The 22,109-nt window shown below is 37.7% G+C and overlaps 1 protein-coding gene across 2 annotated transcripts in view; it reads left to right on the forward strand.

Annotated features, from left to right (window-relative positions):
- LRRCC1 (leucine rich repeat and coiled-coil centrosomal protein 1) overlaps positions 1-21,002 on the forward strand; it is a 41,473-nt gene extending 20,471 nt beyond the window's left edge. Inside the window, exons 8-19 of one of the 2 annotated variants that reach the window (XM_039525380.1) lie at positions 403-598; positions 1,196-1,344; positions 2,188-2,392; positions 6,411-6,550; positions 7,665-7,866; positions 8,243-8,428; positions 9,747-9,921; positions 12,075-12,238; positions 13,291-13,499; positions 13,741-13,878; positions 16,482-16,617; positions 20,368-21,002. In XM_039525380.1, coding sequence (XP_039381314.1) covers positions 403-598; positions 1,196-1,344; positions 2,188-2,392; positions 6,411-6,550; positions 7,665-7,866; positions 8,243-8,428; positions 9,747-9,921; positions 12,075-12,238; positions 13,291-13,499; positions 13,741-13,878; positions 16,482-16,617; positions 20,368-20,490 — 2,023 coding nt within the window. In that variant the 3' untranslated portion in view covers positions 20,491-21,002. Of the gene's footprint in view, positions 1-402; positions 599-1,195; positions 1,345-2,187; positions 2,393-6,410; positions 6,551-7,664; positions 7,867-8,242; positions 8,429-9,746; positions 9,922-12,074; positions 12,239-13,290; positions 13,500-13,740; positions 13,945-16,481; positions 16,618-20,367 lie in introns of those variants that run through there. The other variant, XR_005594245.1, reaches the window with a different exon arrangement.
- The last annotated feature ends 1,107 nt before the right edge of the window (positions 21,003-22,109 follow it).

The following is a 22,109-nucleotide window of genomic DNA, read 5'->3' on the forward strand; positions in this document are numbered from 1 at the left end:
TAGTGTCATTTACATGCTAACTGTGACATATAAAAAGTGAAATTTAGAATGTAGTTAATACCAATGATCTGACCTTAAAATCAAACCCTTGAAATTCTCTTACTTCATTTAGATTGACAGAGTTTCTGTAGACAACCATTAAATGGCTTTCAAAATAACATATCCATAAATACTGCATATTTTTACAGTTAACCTTGTAATTATAACTGTCAGTTCCCATTCTGTTTAGAACTTGTTCTCCTAAATTTAGATGTGCAGTTCAGTATAGTTGACTCTTCCAGCTTCTAATACCGGCAGATGTTGTCTTCTGATATAGGATAATGACATTTAATGTCATTAGTGTGTAAAGAGACATTTAACTTTGTACACTTCTTAAGTACATTAACTTTTCTACCACTTCAGGGGAGAGGAGCAGAATTCTTTAAAGCTGAAGTGTCTGCATTCTCAAATGAAAGAGAACTGTGTAAATTCAGCTTCAGAAACACCGGACTTGGAAGTGGTGGGAAAATCAGCCAAGAAATTGATGGGAAGACCAAAGAGTCAAATAAGAGAAACAGAAGATGTGAATTCAAGTACTGCAGAGGAATCCACTTACAGGGTATGTTTTTACTTGCAATAAAGTAAATAGAAAAATGTAATCTTCCCCGGCAGTAGAGCAAGTGTGAATAAAAATGTTGCCCAAGGAAAACTCTAAAATGAGTTGTGAGTGGATCATTTTGCTAAACTGTTTTGTAAAATAGGGAAGTTTTTTAATAATAATAAAAATTAAACAGACTTTTTAACAACACATTACTACGTATTTTGTGTTGTAATAAATTTTTAATGGTCACCTCTGCCAGAAAAGACTTCTACAAATTTATGCTCTGCCAGCATAAATCCTTCTAATAAGTAGAAGACCATAAAAAGCAAAGCCATAATGATATATAATCCTCCTATAGAAGTCACCTGGCTGGGCCGGTGATTCTGTTCTGCTTTCCCACCTTAAGCAGATGAATGCAACTCTTCTGGATGACTGGACTAGATGTTTTACTGTGTTCTATTTACTCAATATTCTTTTGCTTACTCTGGTCTTCCATCAGCCTCCTGAAAGTACAAACAGTTTTTATAAGCAGTAGTAACATAATTAAGCAGAAGAGCCAATCATTTTGTTAAACCTTGAAGGTTTCAGAATGTGTGGGTTTTTTTTTTTGTCCAGGCATTAGTTCAAGAACTGGATCAGGAGAAAGAGAAGAGGTGGAAAGCTGAACAAGCTGAAAAGAAACTGAGAGACTATATCAAAGAACTGCAGAAACAGTCAAAAGAAGAAAAGGATATTCAGAGTATGGCTATGTACACTACAGAGAGGTAAAGGGAAAAAGATGTTTAATCCAAGGCACACTGCTTATGTGGCATAGAGAAATGAGGAAAGAGTTAAGCAGTAAACTGGGAATAATACCAGGACTTCAGTTGATTGGTTTACAGTGAAATCCCCTCTTTGAAAGTGTGTTCCTCGGTCTTCTTTTGTCCTCCAAATGGACAAAATGGCTCTCTAATGAGTTATATACGTTCAGTTCTTTCCTCCCTGTGCCAGTCCTGAATGAAAGACAACACCCAGCCATTTCAAAGTAAATAGTTTTTAACATCTAGACTAGCAGAGGTTATCTGATCCAAAAGCCTCAGGGGGCCACAGGCGCATGTTGGCCCCTTCCGGGAGCGGTGTGGTGCCGGGGTAGGCAGGGAGCCTGCTTTTAGCCTCGTTGCACCTGCCACCGACTGGGAGCCACCGGAGGTAAGTGCCCCCTCCAGGAGCCAGCACCCCATACCCCCTCCTGCACCCCAACACTTTGAGCCAGCCCGGAGTTCCCTCCTGCACCCAAACTCCCTCCTAGAGCTTGCACCTCTTACCCCCTTCTGCACCCCTTCCCCCTGCCCCAGGCTCATCCCAGAGCCCCCTCCCACACTGCGAACCCCTCACATACCCCAACCCTCTGCCCCAGCCTGGTGAAAGTGAGTGAGGGTGGAGGGGAGCGAGTAACCGAAGCGGGGGGAGAATGGGAGTGAGTGGGGCTTTGGGGAAAGGGGCGGGATAGATCCTGGGTTGCCCTTAGTTTCAAAAGGTGATCTTGGGCATAAAAAGGTTGGACACCATTGTTTTTAGTAAATATAAGTACATTCCCCTCTTAATTATGTTATTGCACTAATGTTTAGGTTAAAGGAACTGATTTTGAGAGAGAGAAATACAAAAACAGGACTGCAAGCTGATATCCAGCAATTGAAGGATGAAACTGAAAGGCTTAGCAATGAGTTAAATCAAGCAAGAAATAAAGAGGAGGATCAACAAAAGGCTCTACAAACTTTAGAAGAAACATTATCCAAGATGGAGACACAAAGAGTACAGCAACAAGCAACAGGGGTATATATTTAGCATTGGTTGCCTACAATAATGGAATGGCATCTAATGAGCACATACAAATACTAAAGAGCCCTTAAAAATGTCACAAGCCTCAATTTCTGTTTTTTAATTTTAGTCTTTACTATGAAAATAAATTTTTGATTAAATATGCAATTTTAATTACATTACTGTTCTTTCAAATTTAAAGAATGGGCAGGCAATAAAGTACAGTAACTCCTCACTTAAAGTCGTCCTGCTTAACGTTGTTTCGTTGCTGATCAGTTAGGGAACATACTCATTTAAAGTTGTGCAATGCTCCACTGTTATGTTGTTTGGCTGCCTGCTTTCTTCACGGCTGGCAGCCTCCCTACGCCTGCCTCCCCGCAGTGCCTCCTGCCTGTCAGCAGACCCTGTGGATCAGCACCTCCTCCTGCCTGTGGCAATCAGCTGGCTTGCGGCGTTTTGGAGGGAGGGGGAGGAGCGAGGACAGGCTCCCCCTGCCTCCCGAACGTGGCAAGCCAGCTGATTGCCCCGGGCAGGAGGCGGAGGGAGGAGGAGCCTGTGCCAAATCCTCGCTCCTCCCTCCTGCCTCTTAAATGCCACAAACCAGCTCATTGCCATGTTCGGGAGGCAGGGGGAAGGCGCGCCAAGTCCTCGCTCCTACCTGGGGCAATCAGCTGGCTTGCGGCGTTTAGAGGGGAAGGATGGGGGAGGAGACAGGATGCAGTGTGTGAAATAAAGGAGGAGGAAGGGGGGAGAAGAGGTGGGTCAAGGGTGGGGACTTGGGGGAAGGGGTGGAGTGGGCGGGCTGAGGGTTGAGCCCCCCACCCCTGGTGCTTGCAGAGTAGGGGAAGCTCCCCTGGAACCTAATACCCCTCCATCCCCAATTTACATTAATTCTTATGAGGAAATTGGATTCGCTTAACATTGTTTCACTTAAAGTCGTAACTACAACGTTAAGTGAGGAGTTACTGTATTAAACTTGTATGACAAGATACATGGGTAAGGGTCAATCACTTCTTGACTCAGTGTTTTGTTTTTTTTCCTCCAACAGTGTATATATTAATGAAAAGAGGCTTGTAACTAATCTAAAAATATGAATTCTTTAAATTGATAAAACAGGCCTTAACAGTCATACTGCAGATTAGATACAGGATAACTGCAAAAATTGTTTGACAGAAAAAATGAACTGTATGCCTGTAAGTTTATACAGAACAAAAAATAGGAAATAGTGTATTAGGTGCTTTTTGATTGTTAAAGTGGAAAAGCATGGTGATACTATGACCAAAAGAGGCATTGGATCTTTTTGGCTTTTCTATGGCACAAAGAGCAGATACTAGACTTGTATTGTTCATCAAATTATTTTGCAAGTAGTCTAGGATTACTGAGTGTCTGGAATTGACCTCCAAATCCAAAGCATGTATCCTGCCTTTCATTTAGGAAGGGAAAACTAAATCCAGGCCTGCTCTTCCATATGTAGAGGTTTGGGGGTGGTTCTTGTTTTAGAAAGGTAATTATTTAGTGGTGCATAAAGCCCCTGATTTCTTTAGTGGTGGGAAGATCCTGGAATAAATACTTACCATCTGGTAGCAGTGACATCTTATTACCTACAAAAAGAACAGTTTATTAGGTGAATACCTACCTCCTATCTACTGTTTGGTTCTTTAGAGTTTTATAGACCTGCATTGTTGAAAAATTATAGATTTTTTTCAAATAATGGACAGGATTACTTTGAAACTAAATTTTCTTCTCAACCGCTCAGCTGTATTATTATTCTGCCTTGTCTTTCAGTTCAAATAATAGACATTTTCTAGCACAGGGATCGGCAACCTTTCAGAAGTGGTGTGCTGAGTCTTCATTTATTCACTCTAATTTAAGATTTCACGTGCCAGTCATACATTTTAACATTTTTAGAAGGTCTCTTTCTATAAGTCTATAATATATAACTAAACTGTTGTATGTAAAGTAAATAAGGTTTTAAAAATGTTTAAAAAGCTTCATTTAAAATTGCATTAAAATGCAGAGCTCCCTGGACTGGTGGCCAGGACACGGGCAGTGTGAGTGCCACTCAAAATCAACTCGTGTGCCGCCTTCGGCACGCGTGCCATAGGTTGCCTATCCCTGTTCTAACATATTTATAGTTCTTTTCCTTAATGCAGTGCGGAGTTGGCTCGATCTCTGAGGTTAAGCTCTCAACCATCATGTTAACTATCACTGGTAAAGGGTATTACTTTGGTATTAGTTCCTGAATAGTGACTTGTTTTTTTCTATTAATATGAACACAATATATTTGTGACATATTATAAATCTAATTTTGTTCTTTCATTGTCTGGCTAATTTTCATCTCAAAGTGTATATCCCCATTGAGATTATAGATTCCTTTATCAAGGCTCTTTCTGAGAAAGAAATCACCAAGTTTAATGAAAATTAAAAAACAACAAAACTTGATTGTGCCTCATTTCATCTCCAGTAACAATGGGAATGAATAGATTGTTAGATGTGACTCATGGGGAAGCATGTCCTTTCTAAAATGAAGAACTAGAAATAATGCTTTTATTGTGGAGAATAAATGGATCCACAGAATTTGATGAGCCTGAGCAACTTGGTCTTTAGACACCCTCCTAGGTAAATTTGGAACTCATTGCCAATTAAAATTTAAACCTTGATTGAGATGCTTCTGTACCTTCTCCACTTCCCCTCCCCTCAGTGTTCATGCAGGAAATTGTGCCATTGAAAATGCAGGGCGTCAGGGCACATATGTAGACACAGGGCATCAGGTATTGAGATTACCTTCCCCAAAACTATACCATCTCAGATTGCCTAATTGTAATATCACAAATGTCTTTTGACCTTCTGATTGATATGATAATCCAATATCAATTGGGAAGATGGCGAAATAACTCCAGAGAAAACAGCAAACTAGAGAGCAGTTCTGAGAGCTGCAGCCCCCGGAACCTTTAGTTTTAGATGTAGAAAAGCTGAGCCAGGAGCACTAACTTCTTGGTGCCTAGAAAATCACTGAAAAGCAACAGAGTCCTGTGGCACCTTACAGACTAACAGATGTATTGGAACATAAACTGTTGTGGGTGAATACCCACTTTGTCAGATGCATGTATTGGGATTCTAACCACTGGGATTCCCAAAGCCTGAGTTACGTGCTCAGGCTCCCCATACAACAAATGCAGGGAGATAGGTGCCTCAGAAAGGGATTCACAAAATCCAGCCAGTTGAGGTGGCGACCTGCCCCCTCACCAAAATAAGTCCCGAAATCCAGGTTGCAGGAAAGCACCTCTCTGCTTCGAATTTTCAGCTGCAAACCTTCACTTAGAATTAGGCACATACTTTGTCTTTGTGGCTGGGAGCTCATAACTTCTAGCCTAGTGGATCCTGCATCTCCTAAGTCCTGAGTAAGTGGTCTAACCATCAGAGTACAGTTATTCTCATGCTTGTTCTCTCTCTGGCCTAATGACTCTTGACTTACTCATCCACAGTGGTATATATTTGCTTTTGGGTGACAATAACTTTAACTCAAAATCAGTAAGCTACAGACATTATTGGTCCACAGTATAGACTTCACCAGGTATTCTAAAAATTAAGTGGCATTGCTTCTACAAAGTTCTGTCTGAAATTGTGACTTTATAATTGAAGTAAATAAGTCTTTCAAGGTACTTTTTTTAATCCTTCTGAATCCTTGCTCTGTAAATTGGTAAATAAATATCACTTGGCTTTTATAAAGTGCCAAAAACCCTTTGAAGATTTTCAGTTAACACTGTTACATTTGATATGGGGTACACTATGTTGTTGCAAATTTGGCTCTATATTCAATATTTCATGGGTAAGTCTTGCTCTGTATTAGATTGGTGGGGTGATAAAAAACGTGGCCTTTTATGAACATACCTTAACAGTCACTGTGATTGCCACAGAAATAATAGCCCTTGATAAACACACTGCTTTAATAAGACTGTTATTTTTATTGAAAGCTTTAGGAAGAAGCAGCAATTTTAAGACTTGTTCCTCTGATTTTATAAATTTTATACAGATGAAGCAGATTCAAGAGGCAGAACTTAAAGCTTCAGCGACTGAGAGAGAAGTACAGTTACTTCGAGTATCTCTTCGACAACAGAAAGAGAAGGTTCATCAACTCCATGAGCTTCTCATGTTAAAAGAGCAAGAGCACAGGTTTGTTTCTTTACCACAATCCAGAGAGGATATGTTAATACTGCAGAACCTAGAACAGGTTTGCTTGTTTGAGGATGTTCTGCTATGGTTAGAATCTAAGCCAATTTATTTGAAAATATATATTTTGAGAAGTCCTATCCTGTTAGTCTGCTCTTTTGTTAAAATGGCGGATTTAGATTTTGGGAGGATAGCAGAGGGGGTTACTTCCATTCTCTCATCAGCTCCATAGTAGGTGCTGAGAAGGACATATCAGTTTGTTCACCTCTACCCCAATATTACGCAACCGGATATAATATATAATCGGATATATACACGATATAACCAAAGTTAGGCAAAGGGCTCTCCCTGGAGCTAGCTAATCAATTACAGAGGAGACAGAGAGAGAGTATAAACAGATAAACAGAGCAGCCCCCTTTTTTAGATCAGCTGGCTGAGCCCCCCCCTCATCATACCAGAGAGGAGACACAACAAACAAGCAGTGTGTACATATATATATATATATTTTTTTTTTCATCATATCAGACATAGTGATACAGCATATTTTTCAGATTTTGCAGACGGGGGTACATAGGTCTATTTACTTGTACTCTAAACTAAACGCTTTTTTTCCCTTGATCCTGGTACTATTCAATATTTGTTATTAGTTATGTAAGCAGGTCATGGATCATTTAGCAATAGCATCATTTCCTAGAACAACCAAGCACATTCCCAAAACAGACAACTAAGCACAAATCATATTATCTATCAGTAAAGCAGTGCTCGGTGGAGGGGGTGAACTGCGCACTCTGGTGGATCAGAGCAAGTTCAATATAACGCGGTTTCACCTATAACGCAGTATGACTTTTTTTTTTTTGGCTCCCGAGGACAGCGTTATATCAAGGTAGAGGTGTCTTTTCCTTCGTTGTTGGAATTATACAGTTATACTGAAGTATAAAACATGGATTATCTACCCACTGTTCTCCTTGACCCTCACAAAAATATCTCCTTAAAAGGCAATGATGTAAATACATGGTTCCCATCTTGCTTTTATTACATTGTTTTTAAATAAACCTAGTGATATAGTATTGAAAGATGATGCAATTCTGAATTTAATGTACGTGATTGGTAACTCCAGGAGAGAACTTGAAACCCGAGTTGCTTTGAATGGATCTGAATTCCAAGATGCCTTGTCAAAAGAAATTGCTAAAGAACAACAGCGGCATGAAGAACACATTAAAGAATTTCAGGAGAAAATTAGTATGGTAAACCAGCAGTATATGGAGTTAGAAAATGAATTTCGTATTGCTTTAACTATTGAAGCCAAAAGGTTTAAAGAGGTAAGATTAAGACAGTATCTTGCAAAAGTGTGGAGTCAAGGAGGTTGTAAATTCTGTTTTGTTTTGTTTTTGTTTTTTAAAGACCTTTTTTCTCTCTCCTTGTTCGTTAATCAAAAATGACAATTATAAGTGTTAAAATAACAGTTCTTTAATTTTTTTGAGATGATACTATTTGAAACATTTTTCATTTGGTTTGACTGAGTAGGTTCCGTGCATTCATAATTTAACAAATAACTTCAGGTGATATAAAATACCTTTGGAATGGATGGAACTAATCTCACTTCCATTATTTCAAATTACCATATTGTATTTTCACGCTACCCTACACACACATTTGGAGAACTAATCTTTTTATTAACCTGTCTTTATTGTACAGGTTAAGGATGGTTTTGAAAATGTTACTGCTGAGTTAGCAGAACATAAGTGTGCCCTTTTTCAATCTCAGCAAAAGCAAAAGCAGTCAGCAGCTCTGATTCAAGAGCTGACATCCATGGTGAAAGAACAGAAAGCAAGGATTACAGAGGTAGTAAAGTCAAAACAAGAAACAGCAGCAAATCTAAAGGTATATGTTTTGAAGCCTTTTTTTAAATTATACAGTACTTTAGACAAGAAGTTGCAGCATTAACAATACTTAGTATATTTTATCTTAAAGTTATCATTGGCTAAAAATGGGATAAGGAAATACACCATGTTAATATTCACAGTAATCTCAACTTTCATGTCTTACCACTCACACATTCAGACATAGATGCACAATATAGCCAAATACACACGCCTACAATTCCTCACGATTGCACTCCTATTTTGTAGTGATAGCAAGTTGTACATAATAGTAACTACTTGAAACTGAGATTCAGAGAGTATTTAATACTGTGAACTTTTGTAAACTCAGAAATGACAATATTTTAGCTGCAGAATTATTTTCAAATGATTGTACATGAATTAAGTTAGCAAGTACTGTACAAAGTGTTACTGGGATTTATATAATTATCATTATTACAGTGATGTAGATAATGATATAATAGTGACTACCTCTAATTTGCATTAGTTGTTATGCAGTACACTTTCTGAAGATATCTACATTATAATAATATTCACAAATGGCCTTAAAATATTAGGAACATCATCACATTTAACAAATTTTCTAGTTGTTAAATATAAGTCCAGCTATCATGGACTTGTAGCTTTTTCCAAGAGGCCAGGGGAAAGGTATATGTAGCATTTAGAGATTTCAAGTTACATTTTTAATGTCAGGTCAGTTTTCAAAAAGAAAATAATTTCTTAAGAGCAGAACATTTTAATGTATTATGCCAAATGGAATCTCTGTCAGAGAATAACTATTGGAAATGTTGATTATTCCTTGAAACTATTTTTAAAAGTAAATATATCCTTTTTTTAAAAAGCCTATTTATAAGGTATGGAAAAATGAATTTTGCATGTTTCAGGTTAGATACGTCTTGTGGGGTGGAAGCCCACCCCAATACAGTCTCCATTTGTTTCCTTTGGATTAACTTCTACCATGCAACCTAAATTCTCCATTTCCTCTTTTCAGACTTTTTTGCACTTCTTTAATTAAAGTTATTTCCTCTTTAATTTATTCATATATATTTTCAAGCAAATTTTATTAAATTAGGTTTATCCGTGAATAAAATGCATAAACTGTGTTGATTGATTAAACAAATGCCTGTGCTTCTTTACAGGTAAGATGCCAATTTTTATCAGAGAAAACCGTGTATGTAAGCAGAATATCTGCTTAAATAGTTAGTTAGTATTAACTGTTACAGTTAAAGTGGTGTTAAATTATATTGAATTCTTGAATATTTGTCTTACAAAATCTTACTGTTTTTTTTTTTTCCCCTACTGTTCATTCATGTATACAGAGTCGAATCAGAGCACTTGAAACTTTGGTTGAGGACGACAAACAGAAGACTATTCAAATTGAACTCCTGAAACAGGAAAAATCAAAACTTATTTCTCAGCTGACAGCCCAAGAATCTGTAATTGATGGATTAAAAGTGGAAAGAAAAATATGGGGACAAGAGTTGGCACAACAGGGTAAAAATACAACTGTTTTGTGGTAGACTATGATAGATAGCATAAATTTAAATAGATATTTCACTTGCATTTCTTCCCTGGCCAGTTATATTGCCACAATGCAGTGTAGCACCACCTGAGACAATCTCCAACTCTAGTTTATTTTATTTGATACAGGAAGGACTACTTTTCATAGGAGTGGCATTATTAAAAACGATTAGCCTGCACTACCTGCTATACATTTAAGTAGTTGGAAAGAGTAGTGTTCTGGTACATGTCCCTCTTCATAGCACCTTTGTTTTTTGAGCGAGAGAAAGAGAGAGTCATGTCAATGAGCAGTTATCCAGTGGGTGGAAACTCACATTAAAGCTAAAATATTTCTGTCCAAACCCCACTTAAAAAGTATTGTCATCCTGTCATAAAGGAATAAATATTTACTATATTTTTGTTAAGAGGGATAGGTTGAAGATCTACAAAAATGAGTAATAAAATCCGAAGGAGAAAAATCCTTTAGAAAAGACATACAGTTTTAACTTTTTGAGCTCATAATTTTCACTAAAACACAATGTTGCTTATTCTGTTTAATTAAGTGAAAAATAGGCTGCTTCTTTCAGAATACCAAAGTTAAATGTTAAAATTAATCAGAATTTGAAAGAGCTGAAGATCAGGAATAAAAAAAAAAAAAGTTTACTCATTATAATTTTGTGTGGTATTCTGTTAACTCAGTGAATTGACTTATTTTTTTAAACTTCATTTGATTGATTATGGGAGGAAAATATTTCTTAGTGTGTGGGCTCAATAAGAGACACTTCAGAACACCTGGTCTTGTGATTTTTATTTTCATTTTTACTTACACATAACTGGTAAAGAAGGACACTGCTGTTTACTGTCATCCCCTTTTATACAGTTTTTCCATACATATTGATATGAATTGCAAAAAAAAAAAAAAAATGGTGTCACTTTGTTTTACCCGGTGGTGGATAGGATTTGCTTGGATGTGGCCATTATTTTGTGCAAGCAACTACTTGGAGTCATAGTGAATAGTGTCTAGAAAAATGGTGTACAGCTATTCATACTACAAATAGTAGTATCACAGTATATTCAAAGGTTTCAGAGTAGCAGCCGTGTTATTTTGTATCCACAAAAAGAACAGGAGTACTTGTGGCACCTTAGAGACTAACAAATTTATTTGAGCATAAGCTTTCGTGGGCTACAGCCCACTTCTTCAGATGCACGAGAGCTTATGTTCAAATAAATATGTTAGTCTCTAAGGTGCCACAGGTACTCCTGTTCTTTTTAAGTATATTCAAAGGTGGTAATCTCAAAGAATGTTCTGTATGTACCCTGTTCACACTCCTTTTTTTTCATTCAGGTGTTTTTTATATATTTTGGCAAAATGTTATGCTTGCCATATTTAAAATTGAGGCTTTTTAAAACTTACTTGAGTTTTTTAAACACAAGGGCCAGAAGCATTGTTGTGGAACTGGTGAAGTGAACCAAAATTGGTCCTCTAGTACTGTATACATCTCTCCTTGCATGGTCCTTAAGTCAAATTATAGAGAACAAACGTGCAATCATCTACTTTCATTGACTCTTATTGCTCATTCAGGAAAGAGGATAGCACATAAAATGCTACATAAAGTATTGCAAGGAGGTTCAAGTTTGAGAGAATTCCCTCAGTACTAAATAGCATTACTTACTCTGCATTTCATAGTGGTATTGATACCTGCATCACTTGTTCACCTTCATCCCCCAAAGTGAGACTCAAATTGCAGGTGTCCTTGAAGATGACTAATTTAAATGTTGGAGCAATAAGTGATGTGGCTTTTATCCTCTTCCTTGTTCTTCTGCACTGTAACTAGCAGTACAGATTTAGCACCATCTGGTGGTCTCTTTGAGATTGCTTAGCTTAGATCTGTAAGCATTATTACTGATCATTTTTAATAGAAGTGCCTAAAGGAGGTCTAAACAGCAAGTGTTTAATGCCATTAAGTTGCCACTGTTGAACATTTTCAAAAAAAATTGTGTAGTTACAAACTAAGGTTCCAGTCCAGCAGTTTGATCCATGCAGGAGATATAAGCATGTCCACACTTGCATAAAACGTTCACTTTTCTGAAATGTGCTTGGAAAATGCCTTGAAGATCTGCAGTGCTGTAATGTTGTATTTATCCAGGAGCTTCTCTTGCTCAAGACCGTGGAAAACTAGAAGCAAAAATTGAGGTTCTGACCAATGAAAGTGAGATTCTAAAAAAACAAAATGAACATGACAATGATGCGCTAAGAATTAAGACCAAAATAGTGGAAGATCAAACAGAAACAATTAGGAAATTAAAAGAAGTAAGTGTGTGTGTGTGCGCGCGCGTGTGCATGTACGGTGCTTAAATTAAATGGAGTTGGAGTGAAAATTGTAGCAGTGACTTGAATAAAATTAGAAAAGCAGTGCCATGGCTGTCTGAGAGTGTGCTCCCATTGACTTCATTGGGTGCAGGACCAGGCCATATATGATTGTATTTATGTACAGACTTACTCCCAGATAAAAATAATCAGAAATGCAGAAGAAAAATGTAGGACAGGTCTCACTTAATTTAGTGTTTTGCTTCATTAAAATAATCAGTTGAATTTGAAATTTTATATTCAAGTATAAAATATTTTCTCTTATTCTGTTCCTTTTGCATTCAGGGAGCAATAGGGTAACATACTTACAGGTAAATTATCATTATAAATTCCAGTGGGGCTCAAACCTTTTGCCTCATTTATCATAGCAAAACTCCAAGTAGATTAATAGAAAAATTATCTGCTAGTTGTATACAGTATATTTTTAAAAGTAGCAGATTTTGAACTTTTCAGAGTTTGAACTCTTCAATGTTCTTTTATTACAGTTTTTCCATCAGAAATTATTGCTTTTGTTTTTGTTTTGCAACCAGTATATCTTGTAAGTTAACATTAATTGCAAGAATCAGAGGGGTAGCCGTGTTAGTCTGGATCTGTAAAAGCAGCAAAGAGTCCTGTGGCACCTTATAGACTAATAGACGTTTTGGAGCATGAGCTTTCGTGGGTGAATACCCACTTCGTCGGATGCATGCCATAATTGCAAGAAAGTTTTATGTTAATAAAAACAAGGACCAAAGGAGGTCTAAACAGCAATAGGACTATAAGGAACCTTGTGGGTGCTTGAGTCTAGTACCCTGTTGTCACAGGTAACTCTGTCACATCCTGCTCATAAACATATCAGGCTTCATCTTAAAATGAGTTGAGTGGTTTGCCCCTATTACTTGTATTTGAAGTCTGTTCCAGAACTTCACTGCTCTGATGGCTAGAGACTTTCATCTAATTTTGAACCTAAATTTATTTATGGCCGGTTTATACCAAAACAAATGTTGTGTTTATAGGGTTTACAGGAGAGAGAAGAGCAGATGAGAAAACAGCGTGAAGAAAATGTTGAACTCCAAAAGACTTTTCAGGTACAATTGGATGAAAAAACTGCACAGTTGGAAGAGCTAATGGAAAAGTTAGAAAGGCAAAATGAAAGAAAAGAGGAATTAAAACAACTGCTAGAAGAAAAAGAAGCAGAACTGGAAGATATTAGGAAAGCATACAGGTGATGTATGCTATTATAAGCATATTGAAACGTTATGACCCACACTGAAATTTCAAGTGAGATCTTGTGTTCAGATTGGTTGGGAGAAGAGTACGTGGGTAGGCCAGAGTGCCACTTTTGATGGTTAGAACTTGAAAATGGGGAAATGTAGAAGTATCACTCCCTCACTCCCCACCCCACCCCCAGTTTTAAAAGATGATAGAATCTGTATGCACTCTAAACGTTTGTATTTTATTTTCAGTGCAATGAATAAGAAGTGGCAAGATAAAGGAGAACTACTAAGCCACCTTGAGACACAAGTTAAACAAATGAAAGAAAACTTTGACATCAAGGAAAAGAAGCTGATCGAAGAGAGAAACAAAAGTCTTCAAACTCAGAAGTAAAAACAAAAATACTAATAATGGTTGTCTTGTTAAACTTGTACATGGTCCACCATGCAAGACAGGTGAAATTTTGGTCCATAATATTAGAGTTGATAATGAAGTTGCAAGTACTTTGTATAGGTCCAATCACACACACTCTTATAGTCACATAAGAAATACTTGTGTGTGTATAAGAGTGTGTAAGGACTACTTCTGTGAAGTAGGTATCTGCAGGATCTTCCCCTCAGTTTTTTAACTGCACTTTGCACGTATTTGAAGATTTTTAGATTCCCAAATATTTAGTACTTGGTTGAAGGTACTTCCTATTGGAGATCCTAGTTCTGTGGCCACATTGAGATTAAACAAGGGTTAATAAAATGTATATAAAACATAAATTTGTAATCCACAGAGAGGAGGCCCATTTGGAATAAATTTATTGAGAGGGTAAATGTGTACTCCTGTTTGTGCGACTTTGCATTTGTGTTGCTGCAGCAACAAACAAATGGCTATAATAGTGAGTACTTAGGTTTTCATTTAATGCCGTTGAGGGGAAAAAGAATAAATAAGAAAGTATCTGAATTTCCTTCTCCCTTCTCTCCTTCCTCTTACCCCCACATTATTACTGAACTGTTGGAGGGGTTTTTTTGTGTTGTTTTTGCATTTGGATCCATTGCATGTTTTAATATGACTTTATTTCTCTGTCATCAGTGCTTTCAGGGGAAGTGTTAAGTTGAAGCAATTAACAGTGGATTAGGAGTTGATAGTAAACAAAAAGCCTGAGGAAATGAGACTTTCAAAAAAAAAAATCATGTAGACATATTCTGAAGATGAAGGCAATCTCCAGTAAACACATGTACAAATGTCAGCCAAATAAATACTGAATGACATGTCAATATAACTGTAGCCTCATAAATCTTGTCTATGCTAGGAAAACTTTTTTTAAAGACTTCCTACTATTGTTAACGATGCTGTGGCTATCACAACCATTTTTTAAGCACTGTTCTTTTCTCTTTAAGCATAGGTAGTCTAATTAACAGTGGACCTTGTGTAGTTAGGCCACACACACGACGGCAATAAGCAGAGATGTGGCAAGTTATGCTAGACCCAACGATGCAGAAGAATCAATGACTAATGAGATTAGGTAGTCAAAGACATTATTTTGATTTTTTTTTCCCATGAAACTTCCTTGAGAAAAGGACTGCTCATTGCCACAACTATTCTGTTAGTGTGCCTCACTAAATTATAACTGCTGATGAACTACCTCTTTCTGTTTAGGATTTAGTGTACATATCCCCCACTATAAAATGTTTTTCCTTTTGAGGATTTCCTCTGTTTTAAGAGAAGTGGGACATAATGGTCATCTGGTCAGCAGGGCAAAGGAATATCTTGATGATCTAAATTTTAGTTTCTCCAGAACAAAATTAAATAGTTAGGGCTAAATATTGGGAGCAGTGCTGGAAGCTCAATGCTACTGAAATGTATCATAGAAAAAGAATGTTGTGTGTGAAATTTCATAAGGCTGTGTATTCAGTGTCTGAATACAGTACAGACCTGTTTACGCACAGATGTCGGGAGTCAAGCCATCACGCCCGTGGGTTAAGAGGGCCATGCTGAGAAATATCTTGCGTGTGCTCTCTATCGAATCCTTAATCTTAATGATATAGTAAGTATAATCTAGGATTACATACATAGTCACAGCGTCCCAAATACTGCAGGCCTATCTGTTAATGGCACTTTGCAAAAATATAAATTCAAATGTGTAATCTAATAAAAACATTATTATTACTACACAGGGGTGAAAGTAACTCAGGACACTTACTGGTATGGAGCGGGAGCCCTCGGGGCACACCGGAGTGTGCGGAGCTAGGGGTCAGCCTAGGGGGTCACCCTGTTGATTTCTGTGTCAGTGAGTTAGTGAGCAAATCTGTAGCGCTACATAGCAAGTTCCTGTACCGCGTGTTAACGTGTCTCGTGTGTTAAATAGGTAACACTGGGAGGCATGGCGCTACCGTGCATTAAGCGGATTCGCGTTTAAATGGGTCTGTACTGCAGTGTTCATAGTGTTGCTCTATGTAGCTGCATATTCTAGTTTTATATTGAAACATCCTCTCAGGAGCTCCTGAGTCCGCATACAAGATTTACCCTTTTAATTCTCAGAAAATGTGTTATACTAGACCCATACTCGGCTAGCCTGTTTTGAAGAAATGGTGGAAATAATACTTATACGTATTATTCTCGCTTAAATGGTCTATCTTTTGCTAGTATAAGCAGATGGTTGAAAGCCTTAGGGGTCATTAGCACCTTTTTTAACAAGAGCAAGTTTGAATCTTCTAGCTCCGTGTTCACCAACAAGTCGATCTCAATTGACTAGTTAATCCTAGAGGATGTCCCAGTCAATCACAATCTCCAGGGGTGCAGGAATGGTGAACCGTGGCCTCTGGGAGCTGCGGGCAGCTGTGCAAATGTAAGCAAACTGGTAGCCCACCAACAGATTAGCCTGAGGGGCTGTGTGCAGTCCATGGGCTGCAGGTTGCACACCACTGACATACAGTCTTAAAGTAATGATGCTATTACAGATATTTTCTGGCTTTCTTAAGGATTAAGATTTATCCTATTTTAGGGTTGCAATGGAAAAACTTCATTCAATGGATGATGCTTTTAGAAGACAGCTTGAGTCAACACTAGCAGCTCATCAGGCAGAATTACTGCAGCTGGCAAATGAAAAACAAAAACAGATTGAAGCAGCAAATGAAAAGGTAATGTATTTTAATACAATATCAGACCTTTAAAATATGCATTTTCAGTCCCAACATTGTTATATGCAGACAGCTGTAGTCTTTTTGGTGTCTGTGTTGGCTAATCACCATGAATGAAAGCATTAATGACATTGAACTTTTTCAATCTTTGCCCAATAATGGATTCACTAAAAGTGCGTAGACAGTGGGTAGACTCAGAATATTCTTTGTTCAAGGAACATGCAATCACTTGCCAGTTCATGAACATCCCTTAATTATTAAAGAGGCAAGAAAAATGGTGATAAAGTATTTTATGTAGCTAGGGGGTCAGCCTAGGGGGTCACCCTGTTGGCTTTTATAATTTCTATAGCAGATGTGAGACCTTGGAAGCATGCAAACTTCAAAGACTGTTCCGTTGAGATGTGCCCATGGATTAGTTGTAAACTTTGTTTTCTACAAATGTTACATGTATCATCATGAGCTAGGGATTGCATTCTGGCGCCATTGTGGAGGGTTACTGAGTTTCTCCCGAGAACAAAAGTCATTTGAGAGCTGCATGGATTGATTTAAATCTCTGACTTCGATAATGATTTAAATCAGGAAGCAGGAAATCTTGGTGCAAATCATTCATTTTCATCTTGTTTTGCATTTGTACTTTTTAGTTATTTTCCTAAAGATGAGTTGATTTTCATGGTTAGTAACCATTAAAACATGTTAACTTGCAACTAAATGTAGCCTTTACACTACACTAAATTTGGTGCTTCTTTTTGCTAAACAGGAGGAGGATTATATGCTATATCGACACACATTTAAGCAATTTTATAGTTTAACTTACATTTATTCAGAGTCTTTATTTACATTTTTATATTAAAATGGTGACTGATGCAGTACATGCTTATTAGTTAATTTTTTTTTTTTTACTTGTGATTTGTGTCAAGCCATTTGGAGCCCCTCTTTTGGCACCTGCACCAGGTTAAATTCTGGGAGCTAGGGAATGCTCACCAGTCTGCACTCCTTTCCCCCTCCCACAACCCCAACTGCATGCCAGAGACTCTGGGGGGGAATAAGAGGGGGCAGGAGACATCTGATGTCCCTCAGCAAGTGTCTCCTTCCCTCACCACTGGGGCTGTCCCCTTTTCACCACCAGCCCCATCATGTTTCCCCCACTCATTGAGGTATGTAGGTGTCATTTTGGATGGAAATCCAAATTCAATTACAACTGCACAAAAATAGCACTTTGTTTTTTATGAAATAAAGCTACCTTAAAGTGCTGTATAGACAAACGTCTTCAGATTTTAAACTTTTTGCATTTAAAATTAACTGATTTGTTAAATAAAGAAGTATTTAGGGGAGGGATAGCTCAGTGGTTTGAGCATTGGCCTGCTAAACCCAGGGTTGTGAGCTTAATCCTTGAGGGGGCCGTTTGGGGATTGGTCCTGCTTTGAGCAGGGGGTTGGACTAGATGATCTCCTGAGGTCCCTTCCAACCCTAATAATCTATGATTCTATCTCAAGTTAATGAACTGAACTTATTGTTCCTGGTCACTGTGTTCTTCAAGTTTTTAGAACTAGTAAATCTCCTAGATTGGAAAAGGAAAAATGCTTTTGTGCTTTTTCAACTCCCAATTGGTATTGTAACTTTGAATTAACTAGTAATTGAACTGAACTAGTTGAATAAACTGAAATGAAGAAACTATTCTTTTACCTCAGAATAGGCTAGTTTTGTCAAAAGCTGATTTAGCACCTCAGTGAACTCTGGATTCAAGTACTTATCCAGTGACCTTGACCAGTGGTTTGGGTGTGGTGTTTTTGGTTGTTTTTTTGGTTGTTTGTTTGTTTTGTTTTTTAAACTGGGCAGTAAATGTACTCAATTTTTTTATATTGTATTTATAGTAATAGATTATAATGTGTAAGTAGATTTACTAGATTATACATTTCTTAACATAGACTTTAATTTCAAATTTAATACTAAATTGGTTTGATTTTTTAAAAATAAACCAATTTATTTAAATAAAAAAAGTTAGTTAGTTGTTGTTCACCTGTCCCAGGATAGATAACTCCAGAGAAGTACCACCCTTTTGGGTGAATTGCATATACTGAGTCAGACAGGGTTCAAGAGGAATAGGAGACCTAGAAAGAGTTTTGGGAATGAAGGGTTAGGATGAACTGAACCACCTGGTTCGTTTGGATCCAAAAACTGACATGAGATTGTAACTAAGAGGGCAGAACCTAGCTGTAAGGGTTTGAAGGACTAGAACCTGCAAGGGTCTCTTTGTGTAAGATGGGTGACACCTAGTAAACTTATCAGGTCTCTGAATTGTTTGGGGTTTTTTTTTTTTTTGATGTTTTCTCTAATGCTTTTTGTCCTAAAATAAATGTGTTGGGCTTTGTGAAAGCTGGCTGGTCACTGGTAACCATGTCATTGTCCCTGAAAGAGAGTGAACCACAGGGGCTGGACTAAGGTCAGACCTGCTGGGAAAATCACAATGAATTGCAGGGGGACTGCAAGCCTAAATCCCCAGTCTGAGGGGAGAGAGACACTAGGTCCCCTCCCGTAGAGAGGTGATAGCTGGAGGAGACTACAGAGGGGGATAGAGGTGCAGGTAACCATGGAACTGTGACAATTCCCTGCAATATTCTTCTGAGCTATAGAAACTCCATGCTTTCTATCAATACTGTTCTTAATTTTGGAATCCTCTTTTCCTCCAAAGAATTAAATAACTAACTGTAGAATCATTACTGTTTAGCAAAACTTGCTGCAATTACAGATTGTAACAGGGTCACTGCCTCCAGATTTTACCCTAATTGCATAGTGTGGCCATGCAGCATTCCTGCCTCAGTTTCCCCTCAGTGACTTGGCCCTCTAGCTAAGCCATTAATAAAAAGTCCACCCCTTCCAAGGTATACACAACACAGAATTCACATACCAGTTTCAAACTGGACATAGCCCCTCCTTTCTGAGGGCCACATCTCATCCGTGTTTAATAACTTAGACACTCTTTTGCCTTTTTAATGAAAAAATTGAAATGTTATTGTGCAATTATAATTTAATTTGAATTTCACCCTTTTCCATTAGCCTCCTGGGTTGTTCACTTGCTCCATCCCAAGCAGCTCTCCCACACCTTTGTACCTGCAGTCTTTCCCTTCTTTTGCAAGCCAAGCCCAGTCCTTCCTAGCTGGGGTGTTTTCTCCTCTGGTATCTCAAGGTCTGCTGCAGGAGCCCTCCTTCTCCTCTCTCTAGTCCTCAGCAGTCTTCTCAAGGCTTCTGCTGAAGTCTCTCTCCTTTCCACACTGCCCAGATCTCTCAGGCCTCTGGGTTAGGTAAAGGATTGAATCACACAACCCATTTTCCCCCCAGGGCAGATGAGTTGTCTGTGTCACAAGTTGGGCTGAGACTTCATCTCCCTTTAAAGAGGCAGTCACCCTATGACTCTCTAATACTGACACATCTAGTGTCCCTTTTACAAACATTTGATGTGAAAGACTTTCTAGTTTTGCTGTTCTCCTAACAACTTCGTTCATCCCATCTTGTCTTCCTTTATCGCCTGTTTCACATTGCACAATTATTCATGAAAGTTTTTACTTTGTATGACAGATATGGCAACAGGAGTATGAAGCAAGTTGTACTCAAATGTACTCTTTAAGAATAGCAATATATTCTGTAATTACTCTGGGATTCTCAATCAGTAATAAAAAAATAAGCAAGTTTACTCTTCCTATAATATACTAACATACAGGTTGAATTTTTTAATGTATCTTTTTATAATTTCAGGTTTACCGGGTTGAAGAAGAAATGCGTCAGCTTCTGCAAGAAACAGCAAACAGTAAAAAGGCCATGGAAGAGAAAATAAGGCGACTTACAAGTGCATTAAGTGACATTCAGCAAGATCTCTGATGAAATATGTAATGCATTAAATCTGACCATCCTCCTCTTCTTTTTTAATAAAAGGACTTGGTGAAGAAATGTAAAATATATATACATTAACAAAGATACTGTATATTTGTTTATATAATTTGTTATACTTGTTGCTGTGATTTTTAGTTTCCTTTAAAATACTTATTTCCAGAGTAATTTTTATTTGTGAGGTATTATTTTGAGAGTTCAAGAATCAAATATGTATTAAAACTATGTACAGTATTTTCATACTAGCTATCTGATGTATGTGTCTGGTAATATTTGTGTCCGAGCTGTCTAAGAAATAGATCAGAACAAATCAACAGATGAAAATCATGTATGAATTAAGAATTATCTGTAAAAGAAGAGAAGGTGGAGGCATGGCAGATGGAGCCAGGTATGAAGTAAGGACACAAAGGATTGGGCATGTCTGTTGTGCGCTTGGGTTCTTTCAGTTAAGAAATGATGGAGTTCATGTCATATTAATGAAAAATAAATTGCACCTATAATTAGTGGAGAGACTTTTTTTAATAGCACACATTGTACATGACCGTTTTGCATATCTGGAATTAACACTGTTTTGAGATAGCATTCAGTGACTTTTCAGAGTTAATACTGTTATCCCAGAGAAAAAAGATCTTGTTGACTTCAGCAATTGCTGAATGTTTTCAATAATCTGTTCTAGACATTACCATTCAAACCTGATGCTGTTCCTTGATGTCTTTCATACAATACGCTTTGTTTTAAAGGATGCACTCCTGTTCCCATGCAGGGGTCCACCCACGTGGAACAGCTTGCAGGATCAAGGTCTAAATAAGAAAATTCCTGATCTCAGGAATTTACTGGTGTAAATGTGAGGTCGATTACACAGAGGCTTAACAAACAAGTGGTACTGAAAACATACTTCTTTCTGAATGACATGCTTCAGTTATGACTTGATTTATACCATTGCATTTCTTTAAAAATCCCCTGTTTTAATTTTTTTATTAGCTGTGCATTTGCTCCCTAAAATCCCATTGAGAGTTGGGGGTTTGGTGTTCTGGTCATTACACAATCTTTTAGTAATAAATCTGTTCTTGACTACCATTCCTGCATGCTCAGATGATTCCATTTCTCTATCTGAAAGGACCTCTAAATCTGTTTCCTGGAGAAGGAAATGGTAACTTTTGACAGACTTTAAATCTTTATACGGAAATAACTTCCATCTCCTTTTAAAATAGTTTTATCCAGGATGGCAGTTTTTAGGGTCTCCATTGTATGCTACATTTCCTCCATTTAGTTACTTAAAATGCTGAACGGTGCTGTGCTATAAAATGATTTGAAATTTTCAGTTGTGCATGAATAAAATATTCAACAGATTTGGAGTTGGAGCTGTCCTCCTAATGGAGGACCTTGCAAACATTGTCATCTCTCTCCTAATAATCAAAAAAAATGTTTCTTTTCCTACTCTTACCTTTTCATTTCCTCTGCAGTGCTTGAGCCTCACTGTTTGAGGAAACACTTTTCTAGAAAACTTTCTGTAGTTCTCAACTCTCAAGCAGACTAGTGACACTGACTTAAGGCTTGAACATTCTGAAAATGTGACTAAGCACACATGCATGCTGGGGCCTGAAGCACCC

The sequence above is a fragment of the Mauremys reevesii genome, linkage group 2, assembly GCF_016161935.1.
Source record: "Mauremys reevesii isolate NIE-2019 linkage group 2, ASM1616193v1, whole genome shotgun sequence".
In the NCBI taxonomy this organism is placed as follows: Eukaryota; Metazoa; Chordata; order Testudines; family Geoemydidae; genus Mauremys; species Mauremys reevesii.